The sequence below is a fragment of the Botrytis cinerea genome, chromosome 12 (assembly GCF_000143535.2).
Source record: "Botrytis cinerea B05.10 chromosome 12, complete sequence".
Lineage (NCBI taxonomy): Eukaryota > Fungi > Ascomycota > Leotiomycetes > Helotiales > Sclerotiniaceae > Botrytis > Botrytis cinerea.
This window is the reverse complement of record NC_037321.1, coordinates 672,908-696,564: the sequence shown is the minus strand read 5'-3', so window position 1 is coordinate 696,564 and position 23,657 is coordinate 672,908. Positions and strand designations below refer to the sequence as shown.

Here is a 23,657-nt window from a genome sequence, read left to right as displayed (position 1 = left end):
TATTTATGTAAATTATGCGTAAATGTGTGGAACTGGAACTGTGAGAAATACGCCTCGCGGGGAGGTTGTGGTGCTTATAGAATTTATTTGATTTGATGTGATGCGATGCGATGTAATATAATGTAAATTAATGTGATGGAAGGACCTCCCCAGGGAGTAAGCGCTCGGTTAGATCAAGGGGTGTCGAGTCGAGGAACTTACATACTTATTATGCTTAACTTGTTATACTTTTTTAACTATAGTATGTACGTACGTACGTATTATGTGTGATCGATCCATGACGTGATGTTTCATGTTATGTAGGGCTGTGCGGCTGATATCTAGGGCTGTTCTGTAGTCTCACCTACCTCTTACGACGGATGATTGAAAAGAAAACATAATTGTTTTCTACTGCGATTTTGCGACAAGAAGTCGACTGGGCATACATTCAATTCTTTCGCCAATTAGACCAGATTGTGTATGTAGGAGACGGGGGAGTTTTTGTTTTCATCACTTCGCCTACCTACCTACCTACCTACCTAGGTCTGTAGTGGTTCGATGAACTTATGTATCTCAGGTAGCCACCCAGCTACCCAGCTACAAGGAAGGTGTCAAGGTATTTTGAAAATCAAATCGAAGAATCCTTCATCTTCAAATGACATGTTCGTATACCTATGCCAATCATGAAGAAGACCCTTCAACCCTAGAAACTTTGGCCAATACTCTAGCAGCATTTTCCATTCCAGATATCAATCTGCCTACTTCAATATTTTGCTCTCGACTTTATAAACATGTCGGTCGAAACGGCTGAGATATCAACAATGATTATCACTAGACGAAATATTCAAACACTCCGGATTTTTAAACAGGATTCTCGTCGCGTCACTTGAGGTTTCCGGATTGTGGAAGGAGCCATTATTGAGCATATTTATCATTTATTTCTCTACCATTTAGACTTTTCAGTTACCCATTCAGAGATATATATCAATCTTCGACATCGTCCCAGATAGAATTCACGCATATCCTTTTGAATGCTAGGTATTCCTTCAGCTTCAGTCTCAACTCTTGTCCAACCCCTCTGCTATATTGTACAACATTTCCAAATATAATCTGACCAAATTTAGAAGCCGTTCATGGGTATTATCTTCATTGATCATCCTTAGATTATTCGGTCTCGCTAAAGCTGTTTTGTACTCCTAACGCCGTGAAATTATCGGTTGTGCGAAATGAGCTTGCTAGATTGCATAGTTCCTCCATTTATACAGAATCACAACTCAATACCATAAACTAATAAGTTCCTCACTAACAGCACTTGGGGTCAAAGCCCCCGATTCGGTGATAAGTGCGGATATCAGAGCTGGAGGCTTCAAAATAGTTAGTATTGTATCAAATTCAGACGGAAACACTTACTGTAAAGTCTACCGCATCAACAGCATCTGGTTTTGATATATCAGTCTTGCTTGGCTCGAAATATTCCGACTTCTCCTCAATTTTCGGGGTTTTATCTCCTTCATCATCCTCGGTACGGAAATCAATGATCTCTTGATCAATACCAAGATCATATTGTCCCAAAGGATATAATCGCACAAACTTATGACTTTCTGCAGCGACATAGAATGGTTTTCCTGCCGCTTTCGCCAATTGCGCGATTTGATATGTTCCCAATCTCGAAATGACTCCTCCATTTTCCACCACACCTTCTGCGCCGACTATAACTAAATCGACTTTGCCCATAGCATATCCAACAGCACCTTCTGATATCGTAGCAACTGGTACACCTTTAGCCCTTAATGATGTAACAACCGCTTTGCTCTCTGCGTTCCTAGCATCATTCATGACATAAATGACGTTAAATCTAACATTCCCACCAGTAGCTCTCGACTCCGCCGCTTTATCTAATAGCGCTCCCACAACTCTACTTCCTCCATGAGTCAAAACCACACTTCCATCTCTGACAAAGTTTCGTCCATAGCTAGCAATACTATATCTAGCCTGCTTTGCTCTGGTAACAAACAATCTTCCATTGCTCAAAAGATGCTGTCGCACTGTTTCAAAGTTTCCGGTACTTGAAGGTTTTAGAGATTGTATCATATATCGTTGAAATAAATCCGTGCCGGCAGACAATGATATGGAATTGGGAATGCGAGACTTCAAATAATCGGACTGGGTTTTGACTAAATCGAGAGTTTCGTAAACGGTGACTGCGCGAGAGCAGGCCAGAAGCTCAATCAGTGCTTCGATTGCAGCGACGGGCATAGTAACGTCGGGATCATCTTTGAGGAGTCGATGGTAGGTTTCTACTATACTGATAGAGGGGTTATGAGTCAGTGAGGGGTGCTTTTGAGACTTGTCCGTGGAGAGATGTACTCGAATTGTTTTGCATCCTTCTTTTGAGGAATGTTCCCTATGGAAGCCATTTTCTTTAGAGCAGGAGGATGTCCAGAAAGTGCCGGTGGAGTTGTACTGCGAAAGCTTGCTTCGAAAAGAGGTGTTGCTAGTGAGGAGGGGAAATTTTGTTAGCAAGAGCAAGGCTGTGACGCACCACAAAATGGATTTTCGACGGCGCAAGAGCTAGCAAGAGCAATGGCTGATCCAAATCGCATTGACATTTTGTAAATTTGGCATACCTGGCTCTGGATCCATTTTTTGCGTATGTTTATCCGTTGGAGTTCTTCGAGATTTCGAGTAGGGCTGTTACGATTCCTCGAAAAGTATTCGATATCTTGAGTATCAGTCTCAGTCTCAGTAGAGTCATGAAATTGTTTGCAGATGCAATTGATGACTCCAAGCATATCGACACAATGAATCCATAAGTACCGAGTAATAGTAGAGAGGGCCAGGATTGTATCAGCCAATCATAGATCCGTTCACGTGTAGCCTTGCGATACAACGATAGGCTGTGGGGAAAGAAGGCCGAACACCTCCATGCATGCGATGTAGGCGGGAGGACGTTCAGCTCTTTCTCATTGATTGATAAAGACCAACATCGCGAACTCACCTCCAAGAAAGGGCTTTGTCTGTCTCAACTGATTTACGTCTCTGGGGATGATGAGATAGAACGAAATCTCCCAACCTAGAAACAAAACAACTCTCCTCAATCATGGAAACTATCGACCCCTCCACAGGTAGGCCTCTGCCGCCCGATGCACTCCAACGCATCCTCTTCATCGCACCTTCAGTCCACGTCTATAACATCCCACCCCTTACCTCGAATAAGGGCTACGTAGCTGCTACCTGGACGGCTGACAACAATAAACGACAGATCTTCACTGCGCGAGTTCGCATTCTCGAAACAGCCATCCCGGATAAAAACGGCGAGGAGAAAGTCAAAGCAGATATATTGCTAGAAGATCCAAGCAATGGGCAGCTGTTTGCCGCAGCTCCATACACAGTAACGGGTGTGGTAGAACAAGTGTTGGATAGTTCACGATTTTTCGCAGTCAGAGTACAAGGAGAAGGAGGAATGAAAGCGGTTCTGGGAATTGGCTTTGAAGAGAGATCTGAAGCATTTGATTTTAGTGTGGCATTACAAGAAGTGAGGAAGACGTTGGGGATTGAAGAGCAAGGAGGAGGAAAACCTCCATCTGCGGGAATGAAGAAAGGAGAGGAGAAATCAGAGGTTAAGAGGGATTTTAGTTTGAAGGAGGGTGAGACGATTACGGTTAATATTGGAGGGAGAGGTGCTGGTAGGAGGACGCCCAAAAAGAGTGAAGAGTCTGAGAAAGGGCTGGGTGGGTTCTCCTTACCTCCTCCGCCGGGTGGAGGCGGTATGGGCGCATTTTTACCACCACCTCCAAGTGCACAGGCGATCAAGGCTCAGAAGAGACTAAGTCAGAATAATATGGAGGCACCTTCAATACCTGAACCATCTGCTGAGGAGTTAGGGTTTGATGATGGAGAGTTTGGAGAGTTTCAATAGAGGATTATTGATGGCCACGCGTAAGCAAGCTAGACAGACGATTGTCGGGATTCAAGCGAAATGCGTCAGGGAACGATAGGGGAATTTGGGCAAGAAATCTTGAAGATTTGATCCCTCGCCAACCGAAAATAAGAGGGTTATTCAAGGCCTTGTATTGACTGTCGTCTGCAGGACGTGGCCTGGAGGTGATGATTGGATGTACACATCGCGGGCTTTCGTTCAGATCCGAGCCTGCATACAATCTTCACAAAACGTTTCAAGAAAGCTCAAATAAGCACATCCACACAGCAAGATATTCCAATGCTCATCATAGGACAATGTTCAAGGCGCCTAAAGAATGGAACGGAGTTGAAAGGATCTAGATCTACAATGAAACTTAAGTTATGGTCACTTAATTAGATATCTGTGAATCAACACCACTGAATCAACATTCATACAACCTACATGTGGACTACATGTTGTGAGATGAAATTCATAGCACGTGTATATCCCCATCTTTCATGGAATTTTCAAACAATAAAATCTTCAATCCGAAAACCGTTATGTAAAATATCAATTCTATGTACAGTCCGCATAAAATACCTATGTATATACACATAATGTACGATGTAACAAAAGAAGTCCAAACCCCAAAAAAAATTACATGTACATTTCGATAGTAACCCGAATCTTCCAACAAGCAGAACTTTTTCATCCTAATCCCCATCTCATCATTCTATAAAATTCATTTCCCTCTATCCCCATCCATCTATTTTTATCACCATCTCTTAGGATCATTGGTGACATACATACATCATCATCATCATCACATAAATCATCATATATATATACGCAACCCCCAAAACATCAACAGCCGGATGAAAATCCCTCCCAAGAACCCCCTACCAAACCTGATCAATCTCACTCCTCTCCTTCAAACCGTCCTTTCCATGAAACTTCCCTTCCCTCCCACAAACCCCCTCCCACCGCAGACTCTGCACCCCGGGTAAACTTTTATATTTCTTCTCCCTCGGCACCCCCTCCCCATCCAAATCCCCACCATCCACCCCCCCCTCATCTCTTATCCCATACCTCCCATCCAGAAACCCCAACATCACATCATTACAACTCTTCGCGGCGCCCATCGGCGACACCCTCGCACTCTGCCGCGGAGTCGGCGTCGTAATCGCCGTTTCGGTCGAGGAATATCCCGCTTCTCCTTCTCCTTCTGCCTCTCCTTCCCCTTCCCCAGACCCCAATCCTTCTTCTCTCATTTCCATCTCCTTCTCCTCATCACCACCCCTAATCTCCACCCTCCATTTCAGAGAAGACCTCCTCCTCTCCTCAGCCAAAGGCGACAATTCACATTCATCCCACCCCCTACTAAGTCTCTCCACCTCTGCACTCTGCACTTTCCGCGACACGCCAGAAACAGAAACCGAAGAGGAAGAAGAAGATTTAAAGAAATTAACCGGTGAAAAAACAGGCGCGTCCGTATTCCAAAACTCATTTGAATCTTTTCGTCCCCCCACACTCGCTTTTGCATCGACATGACAAGCACCAGCAACACTAACACTGCCTCCGGGTTGAAACGCAGGCGTGCTAGCATTCAGCATACCCGCATGCCCGTTACTATGTCCATATCCATATCCACCACTATCATACCCATAAGCATTTTGCCCAACCCCAACACACCCACCCGCAGCAACAAAACAATTCCAATACCCCCTCTGCCACTCCAGCATCTCCTCGTTAATCCTTCTCTGCCGTTCAATCTGCATCCATCTGCATCTCCTCTCCTGCTCCTCCCCAATCTGCTGCAATCTCTCCATCAGAATTCTTTCCTGTCTCGTACACTCCTTGATCCGGCATTTCAGCCACGAGATTTGTTTCTTCAGTTTACGACGGGTGGGCGCCTGCAAGTACGGTGTCGTAGGTGTGGAGATAGAGGAGAGAGGAGATGTGATACCTATCTCCACACCCTCCAACTCCACAGCTGCGTTTATAGAAGCAAGATTTGTTTCTGCCGCTGCAATTTTCTGTCGTAGAGAAAGTGCCTTGAAGTTTTCTCGCGAAAGTGATAGGAGAAGATAATGGTGTTCTGGATTGAAGACTTGGGTTTGGTATGGTTGTGGGTGAGGGATTGCAAAGGGATGATTCTGAGTTAAAGGGAGAGCGGATAGTGGATTGATCTGGTTATGTTGTGCTAAAGGGGGGGCTGAGACTGGGTATTGAAAGTTGAAATTTTGAGGATTCTGAGAATGCTGAAGGGGGTAAGGTTGTTGGGAGGGCAGCGCGAGATCTGTTACTAAACTTAGGGATCTACCAGAAGATTTACCACGGCATGGTGATGTTGTTTCATGATTTTCTTCCATCGTATATAATGAGTTTGTTAACAGAATTTTGCTTGATTTCCGATACAAGAAGTGAGCGACAATATACGAATTCAATTTTCAAAGGAGTCAAATGAATGATGCTGCCGAGGGAGGATACACTGACGCTCCCTAAAAAGTTGGAACAACAAGTATATAGCAATCTCCAATAAAGGAAAAGCACTAGTGATTCGGCCCAGAATCGTAGCGAATTGACTTACCGGAAGAATGTTAAAATCTTGAACTATATCAACATACTTACTAATAGAGGGATAACAGAAAATTAAGACTAAGAGGCTTTCACGAAAATTTATGATGGACCGGCGTTGTCTCGAGATTAAAATTAGATTTCTCCATGTCAAATTGGACAAAGAAGTAGGATTATCACGAGGTCGCTACCAATTAAGTCGGAGATAACATCGTTTCTTTGTCAAAGAGATCCACCCCTCGTTATAGGTCGAACCATCCTTCTTTCAAGAAGACCAAAAGACTCGGATCAGATATGAAAGGGTTAAGGAATAAACCGAAATTGGTGCCTGAGTAGCTTCAAGAATCGTGGGAGTGTTCTTTGTGCTAGGCATTGCGGACAAGCCTCCGTGCGAGCAAAACCCAATAGCAATCAAGGTGTGTACTTGAAAGACCAGGCTGATCTCCATAGAGATCAAACACTCTTCTGGATCAATTTGTCCCACTTGAAGTCGCGAAAATTGGTTTGTACATAGCAGGATATTTCTATCACAGAAATGCCATAAAACTGACTCTTGTTTATACTCAAGTAGAGGACTTAGCTTCAACAGCAACTACGCCATCAACTTTTGTGGCTGGTTTGGCATTAGTGTCCTTTGACTCCAAGACGGAAGTTGCCTGGGGTACTAAGGGCGCTAGTTGTTCCGCTCGCTGCTCCAAAGACTGCAGTGGCTCATTCCCTGAACAAAATAAATCCCCTGCAAGCATATAAATTCTTTCTTTCTCTGCCACTCCATTGGCACATCCTCCAATTTCGTGTCTAAAAATCCGACTATAATCCTTGGCTTTTAGTTGTAGCTCTGCGCTGTCAATACTCTCGCCATCCCAACCAATCAATTGCATCTCAGCAAGTTCGACAGGTAAATCCGATAGAAGAGTTTGTAGAGACGCTGAAATCAATGGCTCCTCTTTGTGTTTTAATGATAGATGTTCTGTTGGATTTGCTGTAAAATCTATTGCTTGATCTGGTTCGTCCATGTATTCTTCTGGAGCTGTGTATAGTTCTGTATGAATTGTAGATAAAGCATCCCAACTCTCAAAGTGAGGATAAAGAGTCCAATAGCCCCGTGCCCTTGCTAATCTAAGAACATATTCCAACCACGACGGGTAGGTTTTGCTGACGTATTTTTCTCCTAAAGTGGCTGGCGGGGGTGAGGAATGTTCGGAAAACATTGACCTAGCTATGAAATCATGGAGTTCGACCCATTTATCTCCAAAATAAAGAGCAGCGTTGCTGTTTGGAGCTTGCCATAGAAACGGACTAGGATTTGTACTTGACGGTGGTGTGAATGACGTTGAATCATTGAGATAAGTTGTTGGTAGATCAAGGCTTATTCCAAGCATGTTCTTTTGGCTAATTTCTCTATTGTAAGAGTATCTATACTCTAATAGTGCAAATTTGAGATAATGAAAGAATAACGGAGAAAGTTCGACTTGAGGAGAAAGAACGAGAACATGTGCGGACATGGGATCCGCAGGCCAAAACGATTCCATGAATTTGATCGAATTTTCCTCGGGAGTGAGTCCATGTTGTGGGATCCGATGATGAAGTGTCAGGAGACTAGCCTCCTCTTGACTACGCTTCGGTGGCCACTTAAATTTCGAAAGAAATTGTTTAGTAGCTTCATCCACGTCATGCGGTAATTCTATCGTTAAGCGCGGTATGTTGCTGGAAAAATAATCGGCTTTCTTGAGAGATGTGAGTAACCTGATCAAAGATCCTGATTTTTGTGGTTGCGCGTGAACAACTATATCAATGCTAATTTTGGTCCAGGCTATAAACATTAGCTAAACAGAAACGTTTTCTTTCTTCAAAGATGCACTTACCACTCAATGCGGCACTATCCAATTGAACAATCCACATTAGATTTTGTTCAACATTTTTAGGAAGTTCAATCAAGGTTCTGTCTATTGCATTGGCCCTAGTTCTAAAGGCGGAGATTAAGAAATTATCCTCATCCCCAGATGCATCAATAAGAACAGCTTGAGGATGAACGAATGAATTAATATGATTAAAACCTGCAGAACAACTGACTTCCATTCGAAAATCCGAGCTCTGCAGAGAATAATCTGGTCGCGCGTCTAATCGTGTTAGAATATCAAATAAAACTTTAGGAAGGAGTTCATACCATGAAAGAAGATCTGGCAGTCCTTATTGACCCCATTCACAGATTTTAGTATATCCATCGGTATGTCATCCCGTCCCATAAATGCAAAGTGCACGTAGTTTCTTTCTCTTAATGCCATCTCGCATGCAATGGGTAACAAAGTCGAAGCGCTTTTTAAACTCGAGGCTGCAAATAACTAAGGATTTTGTTAGCAGTGAAATGACAGGTTAATTTGCCAAACTAACAACATACCACATTATTATTGACAGGATCGGAACCTTTGACCTTAGACATTGCATGTAAAGTTGTCGCCAATTGATAGAACTTAATGGGGCCATTAAAGTTGTGACCTATCTCGGTTGATTCATCGTCATTTAACTTCGAAGCTTGATTCGAATTGAGCTGCGGAGATGGAGCTCTGGAACCACCCGAACCAGCTTGCGCAGGAATCCCTCCATTCTGGATATAATGTGGTCTTTGTCGCGGATTCTGAAGATCTGTCGGCATATTCTTATAGAAGTAATAGAGACCAATTCCGACCAGCAGACCTATTACAATCTTCTTGATTGATCGCCGTTGAACATGTGGCCTTCGGTGTTGCCATGCCATTCCCAATGGCGTTTTCGAACCAGGCCTGTGATCATCGTCTCGTTTCCCCAATTCCACATCGCCATGGAAAAGCCTTGGTGGGAGAGGCATTGTTATGTGCGCTTCCCACACTTATGAAGAGAGAATAGCCATGCGAACAATTAGATTAGACTGTGGAAGTGTGAAGTGTGCAGGCACAGGTAGGAAAGGCAAGAACTTCGGTTGGATCTTCACATAAGAATATACAGATGGTGATAGAATCGCGATTCAACAGAACAAAAGATCAACGGAAGAAGTGTTCAAAAGAAGGAAACGATGGATGTGAATGAAGTTCGTGTGGACTTGACATTATCTGAACTCTAGGATAGCTCGAGTTTAAGGTTATTACATACACATAGACAATGCACGGACGTTCGGATCAGGCTTGGCATTATTGAGACTGATATTGCCGCAAACATCAAACCCCCATGCTCCACTGCAGCGGGATCCCACTGGCCCTTCCCTCGAATTTGCCCCGCTTATGTCATTCCGACTTTCCCAGACATCATCAAACCCGCGCAATATCGCTAAAAAGGAAAAGAAAAAAGAAAAAGAAAAAGGCAACAAGCTTCCCTCCTCAGTGCAATTTCAACTTCCAACATAGCAGTTTCAAAAACTGCAAAAGTATAATCTATTGACCAGACTGGGGCACGATCCCAGGACCTTGTCCGTATTTAACAGGTTTGAAGTGTTAAGGACACGTGATAACCAACTACACCATCCGGCCGATTTTATTGATGGATGCGGTCATTGTTTAACGCTATATTACAAACGTCTCAGCCCGAGAATTTCTCTGATATACCCCACCAACATGGTGTCAACTGGAGGTATCTCTCTTTTGCAATAGATAGAAATCTAGGGTTTAATTCTGCTAATGCAAGTGCACCATTTCCTATTTTCCTAATGGTAGGAACGGCAATGCTCTGTAGAGTCATTATCTTATATTGGTTGCTATTTTTCTTTATCTACTACACTACACGCATCATTTTTTGAATCAATGCCGTTGAGATCGCCATATAATTTCAATCCAACAAACCATTGCCATTTGTATTGTCATTCTTGCTGTTTAATCACGAGTATGATGTTCAGGTAAAAAAAAACAACTAGAAATAAATACTTCTGCTACATGTATCTCTTTTCAATCTAAAGCTATCGAATCTAAGACCCCTCACCGAGTCCTATCACTAGCCTTTTATCAGACCCTATCATATCAGCGCTGCACTTCTTGATCGCACACGGATACTCTTCGAGTATTGTTAGCAAACCTAGAGCTCTGCGGGGCTTAACGGCTCTATTCAACTGTATTCAAGGACTAGAACGACGCTTTAGATGACTTGAGGAATATGGTACTGACACCCACGCCAATACATCAAACCTGGATGTCATGATTCTTATGTCTTCGATGGTTATGGCTCCGATAGACACCTTTCCTGTCCGTTCTAGGGCCAAGGATAGAGTCTTGACGGAACGTATGAGTTTCTTGCAGTGGTACCCTACAAGCCCAATAATCTAAAGAAATGATTGTCGGTATTGGCGATCATAAATACACTTAAAGTAATCACAAGAGTTAATAAAATATAACTCGAAGACACACATACAGCTTGCTCGTTATCCATTGTATGTGGTGAGGCAGTGGTAACTTTAGGACTGTGAGGCAGAGATAAGATCTAGGACTATTCGTCACTCAAATCGACGAGTTGTGAGCTCGCCAGCATCCAAAGAAGTGCAAGAATTCCTCGCATTCTCAAGCATCTCCATTCGCATGGGACAGCTCCAGCTCGGAGTACGAAAAGTCCGCGGCAGATAGAAGTGATCAAGGGTAATCAAGCTCAGTAGACGACAGATCATAATCCAAAACACCAAGGTGTAAAGGAAAGCCATGAATTCGAGCTCAATACCTCTTGCAATAGAGGGAAAAAAAGAAAATCCGTCAAATCTTGACTTCTGAAAGAGTCTGAGTTTGGAAGTGACAACAGACGATTCCAAAGCTTCCGTCCAACACAAATAATAAAGCGTCTCATCGACCCAAATCAAATATGCAAGAATACCACAGCCATAATAATAATAATTAATAATAATAATTTCCACAGTGAAATAGAAGATCAATTCTACGCACACATCTACCCTCGAGCCGATTTCACTTCAAGATATATTCGTTGACCTTACCAAATTAATTACATAATAAAGCGTGATATAACTTTGATTTACTTTGATTTTTGTTGCACGTCTCAATTAATTGAGACGCGCTAGAGAATATTTGGTCCATCTGACAAATAGACTCTGGGACACTATTGAACCACGGACATCACAAGGAGTCTCAACGCATTTATTATACTAAATTACTCAAACAAATTCTACATTGAGAACACCAATATAACACCCAATGCGTACAGATTTCGGTGCATTAAAATCCTAAACTGAACTATAAATGTCATCACATCTTGCAATCAAGAACGAAGCAAGTCATTGAATTGGAAGCATCATATTTTGTCTTCCTAAAAAAAAAAAAATCATTGCTGGAAGAAACCATCCAATCCGTATCCGTAGTTCGACAACATTATAACCTCAATTGTTAACCTTCACTTTTATCGTCCACCCATGCATCATCAATAGTTGCCTGTCGTGCCATTTGACAATGCCCCGTTGCTGTGCCCATTGACTAGACCGTTCGCCTTTCCATTTGTGTGGGGAACATGGCCATTAGCTCCATTGACATGACCATTAGTTCCATTTGTGTGTCCATTGGTTCCATTTGCGTGCCCATTGGTTCCGTTGGCATGACCATTAGTTCCCTTTGTGTGCCCATTGGTTCCATTTGCATGGCCGTTGGTTCCATTCATCTGACCAGCCTTTTTCGCTGCCATTTCAATAATTCTTTCTTCTTCCATCTTCGCGTTTTCAGTGTAACCGGTATCAGAGGCATCGACAAATGCCTCGATTCCTTCTCCGTTTCTAGGATACTCCTTCATAAGCTCCTTGTGGCGATGTAAAGCCTGGTTCATCTCCTCGGCTGAAACATCATTCAAGAAGGTGCAAGACCCAAGAGGATTTGGGACAGCGGCTCTAAGTTTGCCATCTCGCGTCTTGAGGATAGCAGCAGTGGCCTTCTCGAGGATTTCTTCGTCGAATTGATGATGATCCATTGAAAGACCTGCACGAGAGAACAGGTTCAAGATGCGGCGATGCTCCTCATCACTCAAGAGCTTTCGTTGATTGGCAAGAGTTGCCGAGTAAGCCATATCAATGGAGATTGCGTGACCGTGTCGGAGAGGTGTATCCGGAACAAGCTCATGAAGAGGTGACCATCTAATAATGTCAGACTTAGAAACAATTTGAAATATACACTAGTGAACTACTTACGTGTGCCCATAGGCAATGACACGATCCAGACCAATCTCATGTAGGTTTGGTGTTTCCAACTTTAACATTTCGTGAATACCCCCTCTATTGATCGTGTCTGCGGCATCGATTAATTCCTTTGAAGAGCCATCAGCTCGACCGAAAGAATTCTCAATGAGTTGTTCACAGTATTTGTCTAATAGATCGAAAGTGGGGAGGTGAGAGCAGGATGAAATTTTGATCAACTCGGCAAAGCCATTACGTATCTGTGCTGTTGGAAGTGTGCGTAAAAATGTGAAGTCAAGGAATGTATGAATGGGAGCGTGATAAGCGCCTAGTCTGTTCTTGTAGTTGCCATAGTTGACTGCAACCTTGATTGACACTGATGCGTCAATCAACCCGATGACGGTAGTTGGAACACGAATAAAGTTGGTGTTTCGTCTGTATGCTGCGCAAGCAAATCTTTGAAAAATTAATTGTCAGACTTCATTCACATGACTTAAGATTATTGTGGTGGCATGCGACTCACCCGGCAACATCAGTGACAAGACCTCCTCCGACAACAAGAACTGGTTCCTGCAAGCAAGTTAGAATGACATGCGAAATTTTATCAAAAGATGGTCAGAGTACAAACTTTGCGATAGATTCCAAATTCGGTCATGGAATCCACAATACTCAAAAAGGTAGGAATGGTTTTTGCCTTCTCTCCAATCTTTGTTTTGTGGAATACTAGCTTGATGTTGTAGTGCTGGAAATACTTCTCCATCTGCTTTCCATAAACATTGTAAATGTTCATGTCAGTGACGGCTAAGCACCTTCCCCAATGGGTATAGCACTCGGCAAGATTTGGATTGTCGATATTGAAGACACCATCAATGAAAGTGAAGTCATATTCAATCTTCTCATAACCTTCAACGTGGAACCCGGCATGACCGGATTTTGTTGTGGTCTCTGAAACGGTTGCTTTGAGGTCGGACATGTTGAAAGGAGTTGAATGAGATGTAAGAGATGTAAGAGATGTATTGTTGAAAATCTTGTTGCAGTTTTTCGAACAAATGTTGGGAGAGAGGTGTTTTTAAGCACTCCTCGACAGGGTTGGGAAGAAGTCAACGTCACTAAGACTTTCCTATTAGTACGACTGATATTGCACCATCATACACTATCATACACCGAGATCAAACCATGTCTCATTAGTGCACCGCAGATTATCAAACTCCTATGAAGTAACATATCGATATTGATCAAATGCAAGCAGTTGAGTTACGGAGATTGCTCAGTCAAACATGCAAGGTGACAATAGCCTGTTCACAAACTCAATCTATGACATTATCACCCCACGCTAGCCAGAAATGGCTCAGCCATCGAACAACGTTCCAGACTACATTGAGGCCAATTCCGAAACCAGGAACAAGCAAATACAAAGAATTCGAGTTGCCGGGCGAAATTGTGGCTCTACGCTAACTTACAACGAAAATGCAACAGGCAGGCGTGAAGAAAATGGAAAAGTCAGGGATGTGGCTCGCGGCCCGCGCCTGGCATGCTAATGCTCTAGCATGAGCGAATTCCATAACCCCACGATCAGCTGGTTCGAGATCTCGGGTAGATTTGGTCCATGGTTCGCCTTACACTATCTTCATATCTTTGCTGTTCGGGAATCTTGACACTTGGTATGATAGCACAGCATCCGCATCTACCCGTTCGTACTACTAGAGGTTGGAGGCGTGCGTTTGCTCATCATTTCGATTGGAATACATTTGCTATCTTGTAAACTACTACAAGGTAACATTGCTGTAGCTTTGTCGTATGTTATATGCTTTCATCGAAGCACCGACCTTTGTTCAAAGATTTGATAAAACAAAAGAAAGCTCCTCGAGCTCCCCCACATAGCCTGTCACGCTAAAACAGTAGTCTAAGCCTTAGCGCAATTAGGTGCATTGATGCATGCATTCTGGGGGATATAGTTCGATATGAGAACACCGAATACGACACGTCAAGAAAGTCAATGACACCAGCATCTTTCAAACTATGCTAAAATCAAGATCTGATTACGACGTCCTTGCCTAGAAAGCAAGGCCACGAATTTCGGAAGATTGTATGCAGTGAGACATCTCTGTTTTCACTATGCCATTCCTAGACGTTTGTGCTAGGTGTTAGATTTACTGCTTCGCAAACAGTGACAAGATATCTCAAGCAGGATCAATAATAGGTATCAAATTGCCCTCAACACCTTTTGCATAGACAAAAACATGGCTCCATTTGACAAGACGAAGTCATATGCTTCGCAGGAAGAAACATTTGTGGGTTTTCTGACTATATTTGAGTACGTTTCAATGCTAACTTCCCCCGTAGTTCGATGACGGTAGAGAAGAAGAACTTGTCGAGTTTGTGCGAAATCATCACGATCGATCTAAGATTCAAGGTTCGCCAGCAAACGTCCTCCAAGCTATCGATGAGTATGGACGAACGAAGAGGTATCTTATGAATGTAGGAGAGGATAAAGGAGCTATTGTCACCAAGATAATCAGTGAAAGAAAGCCTCATATAATGGTTGAGCTCGGAGGGTATTGTGGATATTCCACAATACTTTTTGGGTCTGCAGTACGGGCTTCCGGGGGAGCGAAGTATTATTCATTGGAGAGAAGTCCAAAGTTCGCAAAAGTTATCACTGCACTCGTGGAATTTGCTGGTCTCGAAGAATTTGTTGAAGTGATCGTTGGTCCAAGTAACGAGGGAATTCAAAAACTACATTCTCGTGGATTGAAGACCATTGATATGATGTTCCTAGATCACTATAAGCCAGCATACACGACTGACTTGAAGTTATGTGAACAGTTGGGCCTGATCAAAAAAGGAACAGTTCTTGCTGCCGACAATGTTATTAGTCCAGGAAACCCTCCATACCTAGAATATGTGCGAAGCAGTGTTGAGGACAAACTCCAGAAGCTGGAGCTGGAGGGGAAGCTGGATACTGATGGGTTTGCGAAACGATCTGCCACTCAATATGGTGGGGTTGAGGCTCTAGCCACTGGGATAAAAGGCAATCCCAAACTCATATACGACAGCCAATTGATCAACAGCTTCGAGCCTACCGGAGAGCCAGTAAGTTGTCCAACTCTATTCGATTGAATTTTCTGACAATACTTTCGTAGGATGGAGTAGAAATAACTCGATGTGTGGGAGAAGTTGGGGGTAGTCAGTCTTAGATTTCAACGCCTGTCTGGAATCTGAATCTTTTGCCAATTTGATCAGGTCTTCAGCGGGGATCATTCAAGACTGGAAGTCTTCTTGTGGATCCTCCCGTTTCCATTATAAAGTATGCGGTGGGGCGCGAGACACCAATGTGCCAAAACGCGGTTCCTGTTGCTTCTCGCCACTCCACTCAGCAATAACTTTGCGACAATGAGTAAGGATGATAAGATGCCTAGGAACAGCTTTCATGCGAAGTCCATTTGAATATTGATACCGTTTAACTTTATCATGAACTGCAATAAAATAGAAAGGTGTACTGTGGATTGTATCCCGTAGATGGATTGAACTATTAAGTCGTGAAGTTGAGGTCGAATTAAGGTACAGACCTCCTTCCAGGCCAACAATGGTCGCCTCAGGTTACGAAAAAAACTAGTGACTAACTTCCTTCATGCCTTAAGTGTTGGCCTTGAGTTCTAATTGGGGAGTCAGAGAGCACGTGATCACGTGAGAACCTAGATCATCTAGAGAGAAGCAAGGCACAAGCACAGATCTAAAGGTCGAAGCAGAGATTGTTGCCGCCGAAGAGGTGGCATAAGACTAACCTCGATAAAGCAAGCACACTTTTATTATACAGCCACCACTCTAATAAATATGCGTACTATGTAGAGAAAAAAGACTGCCCGTTCATGCGTGGAAATACACACCGCTCTACTGTCTTACACCCCACTTTGCAAGCTCAAACAAGTACTCAATTTTCGACAGCACCTCCACCAACATCTGCTTAAAACCGCCCACTTGGCGCAGTGGTACCGCGTAGCACTGTAAGTAACTCTACCTTCAAACAACGTCAATCACAACTAACACTCAACAGCGTATCCTCGAATACGGAAATGCTAAGATCATTGGTTCGATTCCAGTAGTGGGCATCCATTCTTTTTGGCATTTTTGATCCAGATGGTAAATCTTTTTCTTCACTCAGATCCACGGTTCGACATCCCGATCAAAGTTTTACCTTTGCTTTTGCTTTCCTGCGTTACCTATTACCTATCACCTATTACCTATGTTTCATTGCCTTTTGATCTGTCTGATACTCTGAACCAGCCCCCCGTGCCCACACAGAGGTCTCTTCCATGTGGGTCAAAGATTCAAGGCATGCATGAGCTCCGTTGTTTCCGGCTGACGATCATGTGATATCCAATCCCACCCACGCCACCTTCCCACCATGATCATGCACATCACATACATCATGTACAAGTGCAGTGTATGTACATTGTGTAGGAACAGGTGGTCCTCCCGCGATTCAGTTTAACGAACGTGTAATCTTTTGTTTGGTCTATCTTCGGATTCTTTTGCATCGAGCATTCTTCTTCGAGGGGAAGATTCGCAGTTATTACCTTGGCTCTGGTGTGCAATCCGTGCGTCGTGGTGATTGGTGAATACAGTTAAAAACAAGTGTAAGATCCTGCCAAAATCTGCTGATATTCATTAACTAAGTTACAAGCTACTAGGTGTAGTTCGTTTCTTGAGAAACTTTCCAACCCTTCTCCACAACGGACAAAGCGCTCCGGCCCGGAATGATTGACTGCGCGGCAAAGAGTCAACTGTCTCCCAACAGCCGATTATGATGTGGTCGGTTCCCTTATTTGACTCTAGAAAGATTTAGTTAGAAGTCAAAACGCCAACCTTAAGGTAGGGCTTAGGAACGACCCAACGTCCTTTAATGATGGGCGCAAGGTTACTTCTATTGCAAGGCTTTCTTCCGCCCAGTCCCAGCATTGACCCCGGAAGCACAAATATTTCTGCTCTCTCAATACTTAGCTCCTCAGGTAAAGGACTGATCTACCTTGACAACACAAAGAGAATGTCTCAAAATGGTTTTCGTGTAGAATAGCCTAGGTATTTGTGATATTCCACAGTTCTCGAGTCGTTTTTCCATTCAGTCCAACATCCTTTTGTGTGGTTTCTCTTGCTCAAATTTTCGAGTCTCCAAATTTCATGGACCACTGTCTACCCTCGGCATGAATACTTATTTCACTGCAATTCAAAAACTTAGTTTACTTTAACTTCATATCATATTCCATACCCATGGCTTCCAACTTCAATGAAAAGTTGTTCATAGGGTTTTCCCTTTTTACTCTCTTGTGCTTGGATCGCACCATGTTAGGATACTACGTCATTAGAAACACTATTTGATTGTTTGATTCTATTTTAGATATCCCAAAATCCTATTTTGTGTTGAAGTTTCGTAGTTTTTCTTTGTTCTTGAAAGATTCAAATGTTTAAAGGCCCTGTATACTTCCAGGCATGGTATACCGTTGTCCTTCCAGGCATGGTATACCGTTGTCTCACTGTTGAACTTAGATTGAAAAACTGAAAATCCTCTCAACTAAAGAAGGTCCGCTACAGCTTTTCGATTGATGCCAACGTCAATGCTATATCTCAGCTGTGCTGATAAATTATATATAGCATGGCAAAGATACGACAATCACGTCGTTCTTTTTCCTGCTTGGGGTACATCGCGAGATGAAGGTTAACTCAAATTTTAGGCTAACTTTAAATGGCGACGTTTTCATAGAGATAAGAACTGGGAATAGAATGATGACAATGATATGGTGCATACTTTTCTTCCTCGCAAACGGTGCATATCCAGTTTCGTTATATCTTCCACTCTACTTGGAGGGGTATGTCAATCCCAGTCGCTTGATCAATGTAAGCAACAACGTGCAAGTTTTCGGGAACCCCCTCTGAGACGAGAGATACCCATTTTTATGGGTCTTTTCGGGGTTCTCAATATTCACAGTGTGCTACTCATGGTCCGCTCTCTAAGCATCCTGGATGACGGGCGGGAATCATACATCGGTGGCATGCCTCGACAGATCGATCATTTCTTCCAGGCTGTTACAAATAGTATTTGAACATGCTACTTTATGCCGCCGCGGGGCTTTGGTAATATGTTATTCCATAATCAGTGATCTGATAAGTTTTGGTGTTTCGCCAGTTCACAGGTCAATATCATTCTATGTTATTGAACGGTTGGATCTCAGAGTTTTGAATTAACGATCTGTACCTCTCTTGAAGTAGATAAAGTACCTTAAATAGGAAACATGTGTCTTGATTTTGGGGTCATTTTCCAAGATGGCTTGTCTATTGGAAGAAGTGCGAGTATTAGTAACAATGTTTTTGGATATAATTTTATCAATCTTGTTTTTGAGGCTCTTTGTTCTTGTGAATAATGCTTTTTGCAGGGAATCATACAATTTCCTCGAGGAGCGGTCCTGCATGAGTGATGGGAGATATACATGAGAGCTAGCTTCTGTACCTCTTGAATCGGGATGGATATGTGTTAAGCTAATGCTAATCAAGCGCTGGCTGACCTATGCATAATGGTGTCTACCACTCTCGCCGCTAATCACCAGCCACGTTTGGTATGGCATCAAAGCAATAATATCTATCTAGCATGTATGAGGCGGGCTTTGGATCAATTGCATTGGCCAGGACCAAGCATATTCACATTTGTTTATACATATATAATCTACACAAAGCTATGAGTGTGGCTATAGTAGCAACACTGGCATGGCGAGCAGGTGATGTTGCAAGAATAAGCTTGTCATATGCTATGGATTATGCTCGATATCGAGATGTTGGAATCACTATGTCATCAGCTTTCTCGGAACCCGTTGCGAAGCTTAATTGGTACCTGCGGGGCGGATATCTGTCAGCGGGGCGGTCACTGCAAAACCTGGGGCGGGTAACCCACAAATTTTCTATTGAAGGGGTGAATGATTCAAGATATGGGGCGGGTGGCCCATGGATTTTCTGCAGATTGCCCACGAGTGCAGATAATTTCTGCGCAGCGTTGAACCCAATCAGAGAAAGGACTTTGAGGCATAATTTACCCTAAGACTTAAAATTCAAACGAGATATGCCACAAGAAAATAATATCTCTTGTTCCTCTTGACAAGGAAGAGTTTAACCATATGTACCCTTGAGCTATGTTGATTCAACATCGTCTCCGAAATAGATAAGTTAAACCTGTAGCTGCCAAAAATATACAAGAGTTATTGGATTTTATACTAAGTACACCCCAACTATACTAGTTTCCTTGATATACTCAAGAACTTCCAGCACTTGTAATACAGGCAACATATAAAGGCGACACCAACACCGAAGGGGGAGCCTTGTGTTACAAGTGAGCCAGTATTTGACATCCGCCGAGCACCTATATCTCTCGAAAAGGTTCAAGCATAGTAGGAAAAAAAATCGACCAAATGGCCCCAATCTATTATCTTTCAATTCTGCACGTAACATACGAAAATCAGCTAGACATGCTCGCTTCCAGGGCACATGGAAAGAAAGTAAAGCCACCGGCACCGGCACCGCCAGCCTTCTAACATGTGGAATCGTTCTCATGGTCTTGTCCACCAACTCAAAGATACTTTCTCCAAGGAGCACCTTGAAAGGTGTACCGATTCCAGACACCGTTCCTCCTAGGCTGCACAAAATTCTCTGTGCCTGTGAGTGTTCTGCAGATAATCGGCTCCGCGAGTTACATGCTCCAGATTTTGAATTACCTGTCCTGCCAATGGATTGTCCGTGGATTATCTGCTAAGGCCGTTATTTACCTCGTGGGCACCCATTGCGTAGTCAAGTTCTCCGGGCGGCGAAGAACCATGACCTGGCCTTTCACGCCAAAATTGATCCCCAGCTGTCGCACATCGCCGAATATGAGGGTTATATGACGGGCCCTGCATTTGATATGAATGTAGATGAACAGGAGCAGATTGAAGTCGCGACATTGGAGTTAGATAGACTTTATGCCATTGAGAACTGTCTACTAGAAGATGCTTTTGGAGCACGAAAGAGAAGTAGAGCGTAAACATAACTATCTCAAACAAGAGTAATGGCCTCCTTTGCCAATGGCCATGGGTGTTGATAGCTCAAACTACAATTCCACAATGAATGATTCTTAATGTCTAAATCTGTCTAACATGCTTAACTCTTCTGAATTTCCCAAGTGATTTCGTAAATTGATATACTGAACTCTCTTCGTTGATTGTAGCTACATTGGAATATTTACTCTCGCTTTCAGTATTGTATTAAGAATCAAGTTGACGGCTACTCATGTGGGTGTTGCAGTGTCTCGCAAAAGAAAATATCGATGCCGGGCGTATACAGCGTATTCACTCCGAAAGTTCTCAATGTGTGAAAGACTATGTGATGTAATTTAGGTGACATCCAATGTTCCCAGTCGCTAGACCTTTTGCTCCAAACAGATCTGATACTTCATATCTATCTCAATACATCGAATGAAACTAGAGCTGAGCCAATCTCGATGTGCTAGATAGAGAACATAGACATCATCTAACAGGCGAGAAGATCGTAAGACTGGGTGCGAATTCGAAGTTGCCAAAGGATATAAGACAATGTGTGAAGAAAAGAGAACAAGGAGTTAGAATATATACAGATATTCTGACTATACTATACCACTTGAATACTTCTTTATATGCTCAAATAGTACTGATGTAATAAGTCGAACACCAAATAAACCTTGTAGTAATTAATACAACCGGTCTATTTTGAATTCGATGATTCGATATTTTCAAGATTTCAAGTCGGATGAGATGTATATTTGAGTTTCAAAGATCAGATTCGAATTTGACAATCAGACATTCTTAATATTTGAAATCAAATCGAATATTTCAAATTCCTTCAATAATCATGAGATTCCAACTCGACAATTGGGCACTCTTAATGTTCGAGATCAGATTAGATATTTGGATACTTTCAGGAGTCTGATTTTGGATTTGTCAATCAGATATATTATAATTGCTGATACTTGAAATATTAATTAGGTTGGATAATTTCGGTAATGAGATTCGAGTTCAACAATCAGAGATTCTCAATGTTTGGGATTATATGAAATGCCCAAGTGCTTTCGCTAATTACATTCCACCACCTCGACTACCACATGCTGCTATGCTATTACACCAAACCAGCTCGATATTTGAGATAGATATCATGATCTAATTTGGCGTGTGGTTCATTATGCTTCACGAGCTTGTTTTGCGATGCTTTATATAACCAGATCTGGCGATCTGCCCATAACAAAAACCGCTCAAAATGGTTGTATGGTGTAATGGTTAGCACGTCGGATTCTGATTCCGGAGATATTGGTTCGATTCCTATTACGACCTTCTCACATGAAGGTTGTTTGCTACTTCAGTTCGATTCTGAAGTTCAACCGCGGTTCATTTTTAGATATATTTTGGAATGTCATTTTTTTTCCCCCCGACGTTCTGTGCTTGTTTCTTCCGTCGCGCATTATGGAGATGTTGAATTTTTCTTTCCAGACAGGAGATCCACTTTTACAAACCTGGGAGGTGCAGATGCATGTGTCATATTACGTAATCTCGATAGACCCCGCGAATCGGTCGCAATTTTTTCTCGATTCTTTTAGTGCGGGAACCCTTGATAATATAATTTTTGATTTTGTATGCACCTTTAAGCCGATCATTTCATAATTTATTTCTCCCAGATACCTGTTTCTTCCAAAATCACCATATTTCTACCACAACACCATTTGGAATCATATACAAAAAAAGAATAAACATCAAAATGGCTCCATCAGCAACCTCCCCTGCTCCAGAGGAGACTGAGACTACAACTGCTACCATCCTCAGTTTGCGCAAAACCCTCTGCTCAGAATCCCAACCCATTGGTCTCCGATTCCGCGCCCTCTTTTCCCTCAAACACTTCGCATGCATGCCAACTTCACCCTTAAACGTTCCCGCCATCGAAGCTATCGCAGCTGCATTTGCCTCTCCCTCCGCCCTCTTGAAACATGAGCTTGCGTATTGCTTGGGTCAAACCAGGAACCTTGAGAGCTCTAAATTCTTGAGAGGGGTCTTGGAGAATCAGAAGGAGGATAGTATGGTTAGACACGAGGCTGCTGAGGCTCTGGGTGCTTTGGCAGATAGAGATTGCTTGCAGTTGCTCAAAGAGAGAAGAGATGATCCCAATGAGCCAGTTGAGGTTAGGGAAACGTGTGAGTTGAGTGTGGAGAATATCGAGTGGGCACATTCAGACGCTGGTAAAGCAGAAAAGTTACGACAATCGTGAGTGAACCTTTGATATGTTTCAGAAGAACAGAACATGCACACATAGCAGAGATAGCGATACGCTCCAACCTTCACATGCATGGGAGATTCCTACATCAAGTCGTTTGGAATTCCTTTTGCATTGCATTACTGACAACACCTTCAACAATAGGGATTTCGCATCTATTGACCCTGCTCCACCAACTGCAGAAGAAAACTCAGAATCACTATCAGTCGAGAAACTTGAGGAAACCTTTTTGAATACCAAAGTCCCTCTATTCATACGATACAGAGCCATGTTTGGTCTCCGAGATCTTGCATCACCCCCGGATCTTCCTACCGCCGTCCCCGCTGTTCTTGCCTTGGCTAAAGGTCTCCAAGATAAATCCGCACTTTTCAGACACGAAATTGCTTTCGTTTTTGGACAACTGTCCCACCCAGCATCCATCCCTGCCCTTACTGGTTCTCTGAGCAATTTGGAGGAAGTTAGTATGGTCAGACATGAAGCGGCCGAGGCTTTGGGAAGCTTAGGTGATGAGGCAGGCGTCGAGGATACACTTAAAAAGTTCTTGAACGATAAGGACGTGGTTGTAAGAGATAGTGTCATCCTTGCGTTGGATATGGCGGAGTTCGAGCAGAGCGGAGAGACCGAGTATGCGTTGATCCCAGAGAAGGAAGCTGTCGCAGCCGCATAAGTCTTTTTATTTTTCCCAATAAACTCGTCGCATTTACTTTACTTAAATAGACGACTGGTGCCAAAGTGCTTGGCCCATTAAAATATCACAATTTCTTCCTCCCAAAC

General features: G+C 43.0%; 7 protein-coding genes across 8 annotated transcripts; 3 read left to right on the top strand and 4 right to left on the bottom strand.

Annotated features, from left to right (window-relative positions):
- Positions 1 to 882: 882 nt before the first annotated feature.
- On the bottom strand, positions 883 to 2,858 carry Bcgcn3. The gene is made up of 4 exons (XM_024696282.1): positions 2,607 to 2,858; positions 2,347 to 2,473; positions 1,390 to 2,284; positions 883 to 1,343 (listed from the first exon to the last, which is right to left on the bottom strand). Exons 1-4 carry the CDS (start codon positions 2,620 to 2,622, stop codon positions 1,254 to 1,256), a joined length of 1,128 nt encoding a protein of 375 aa, XP_024552088.1. The 5' UTR covers positions 2,623 to 2,858; the 3' UTR covers positions 883 to 1,253.
- Positions 2,859 to 2,906: 48 nt separating this feature from the next.
- Positions 2,907 to 4,426, top strand: BCIN_12g01990 (hypothetical protein). The gene has a single exon (XM_001557981.2). The coding sequence runs from the start codon at positions 3,080 to 3,082 to the stop codon at positions 3,896 to 3,898; it is 819 nt and encodes a 272-aa protein (XP_001558031.1). The 5' UTR covers positions 2,907 to 3,079; the 3' UTR covers positions 3,899 to 4,426.
- Positions 4,427 to 4,441: 15 nt separating this feature from the next.
- BCIN_12g01980 (hypothetical protein) lies at positions 4,442 to 6,354 on the bottom strand. The gene has a single exon (XM_001557980.2). The coding sequence runs from the start codon at positions 6,250 to 6,252 to the stop codon at positions 4,780 to 4,782; it is 1,473 nt and encodes a 490-aa protein (XP_001558030.2). The 5' UTR covers positions 6,253 to 6,354; the 3' UTR covers positions 4,442 to 4,779.
- A 211-nt stretch (positions 6,355 to 6,565) lies between these two features.
- BCIN_12g01970 (hypothetical protein) lies at positions 6,566 to 9,533 on the bottom strand. The gene is made up of 4 exons (XM_024696281.1): positions 8,856 to 9,533; positions 8,625 to 8,799; positions 8,323 to 8,577; positions 6,566 to 8,270 (listed from the first exon to the last, which is right to left on the bottom strand). The coding sequence occupies exons 1-4, from the start codon at positions 9,300 to 9,302 to the stop codon at positions 7,021 to 7,023; spliced, it is 2,127 nt and encodes a 708-aa protein (XP_024552087.1). The 5' UTR covers positions 9,303 to 9,533; the 3' UTR covers positions 6,566 to 7,020.
- Positions 9,534 to 11,511: 1,978 nt separating this feature from the next.
- On the bottom strand, positions 11,512 to 13,769 carry BCIN_12g01960 (hypothetical protein). Of its 2 annotated transcripts, XM_024696279.1 has the most exons (4): positions 13,204 to 13,769; positions 13,099 to 13,145; positions 12,591 to 13,031; positions 11,512 to 12,536 (listed from the first exon to the last, which is right to left on the bottom strand). In XM_024696279.1, exons 1-4 carry the CDS (start codon positions 13,546 to 13,548, stop codon positions 11,837 to 11,839), a joined length of 1,533 nt encoding a protein of 510 aa, XP_024552086.1. In that variant the 5' UTR covers positions 13,549 to 13,769; the 3' UTR covers positions 11,512 to 11,836. The 2 variants fall into 2 exon arrangements, with proteins under 2 accessions (XP_024552086.1, XP_024552085.1); XM_024696280.1 differs by lacking the exon at positions 11,512 to 12,536 and having other exon boundaries at positions 12,931 to 13,031; positions 13,200 to 13,769.
- Positions 13,770 to 14,519: 750 nt separating this feature from the next.
- Positions 14,520 to 16,141, top strand: BCIN_12g01950 (hypothetical protein). Its single transcript, XM_001557976.2, has 3 exons — positions 14,520 to 14,866; positions 14,919 to 15,668; positions 15,719 to 16,141. The coding sequence occupies exons 1-3, from the start codon at positions 14,816 to 14,818 to the stop codon at positions 15,770 to 15,772; spliced, it is 855 nt and encodes a 284-aa protein (XP_001558026.2). The 5' UTR covers positions 14,520 to 14,815; the 3' UTR covers positions 15,773 to 16,141.
- Positions 16,142 to 22,083: 5,942 nt separating this feature from the next.
- On the top strand, positions 22,084 to 23,654 carry Bclia1. The gene is made up of 2 exons (XM_001545202.2): positions 22,084 to 22,873; positions 23,028 to 23,654. Exons 1-2 carry the CDS (start codon positions 22,374 to 22,376, stop codon positions 23,548 to 23,550), a joined length of 1,023 nt encoding a protein of 340 aa, XP_001545252.2. The 5' UTR covers positions 22,084 to 22,373; the 3' UTR covers positions 23,551 to 23,654.
- Positions 23,655 to 23,657: the final 3 nt, after the last annotated feature.

Coding starts and splice junctions, on each gene's coding strand:
- BCIN_12g01970 (XM_024696281.1), bottom strand. CDS start 9,302: ATGCCTCTCCCACCAAGGCTTTTCCATGGCGATGTGGAATTGGGGAAA. Junction 8,578..8,624: donor CTGCCAGATCTTCTTTCATG/GTATGAACTCCT, acceptor TAACACGATTAG/ACGCGCGACCAGATTATTCT. Junction 8,271..8,322: donor GGATAGTGCCGCATTGAGTG/GTAAGTGCATCT, acceptor TAATGTTTATAG/CCTGGACCAAAATTAGCATT.
- Bclia1 (XM_001545202.2), top strand. CDS start 22,374: ATGGCTCCATCAGCAACCTCCCCTGCTCCAGAGGAGACTGAGACTACA. Junction 22,874..23,027: donor GCAGAAAAGTTACGACAATC/GTGAGTGAACCT, acceptor CTTCAACAATAG/GGATTTCGCATCTATTGACC.
- BCIN_12g01990 (XM_001557981.2), top strand. CDS start 3,080: ATGGAAACTATCGACCCCTCCACAGGTAGGCCTCTGCCGCCCGATGCA.
- BCIN_12g01980 (XM_001557980.2), bottom strand. CDS start 6,252: ATGGAAGAAAATCATGAAACAACATCACCATGCCGTGGTAAATCTTCT.
- Bcgcn3 (XM_024696282.1), bottom strand. Junction 2,285..2,346: donor AAGGATGCAAAACAATTCGA/GTACATCTCTCC, acceptor CCCCTCTATCAG/TATAGTAGAAACCTACCATC. Junction 1,344..1,389: donor TTGATGCGGTAGACTTTACA/GTAAGTGTTTCC, acceptor ACTATTTTGAAG/CCTCCAGCTCTGATATCCGC.
- BCIN_12g01960 (XM_024696279.1), bottom strand. CDS start 13,548: ATGTCCGACCTCAAAGCAACCGTTTCAGAGACCACAACAAAATCCGGT. Junction 13,146..13,203: donor AATTTGGAATCTATCGCAAA/GTTTGTACTCTG, acceptor ACTTGCTTGCAG/GAACCAGTTCTTGTTGTCGG. Junction 12,537..12,590: donor GTCATTGCCTATGGGCACAC/GTAAGTAGTTCA, acceptor TGACATTATTAG/ATGGTCACCTCTTCATGAGC.
- BCIN_12g01950 (XM_001557976.2), top strand. CDS start 14,816: ATGGCTCCATTTGACAAGACGAAGTCATATGCTTCGCAGGAAGAAACA. Junction 14,867..14,918: donor CTTCGCAGGAAGAAACATTT/GTGGGTTTTCTG, acceptor CTTCCCCCGTAG/TTCGATGACGGTAGAGAAGA. Junction 15,669..15,718: donor TCGAGCCTACCGGAGAGCCA/GTAAGTTGTCCA, acceptor ATACTTTCGTAG/GATGGAGTAGAAATAACTCG.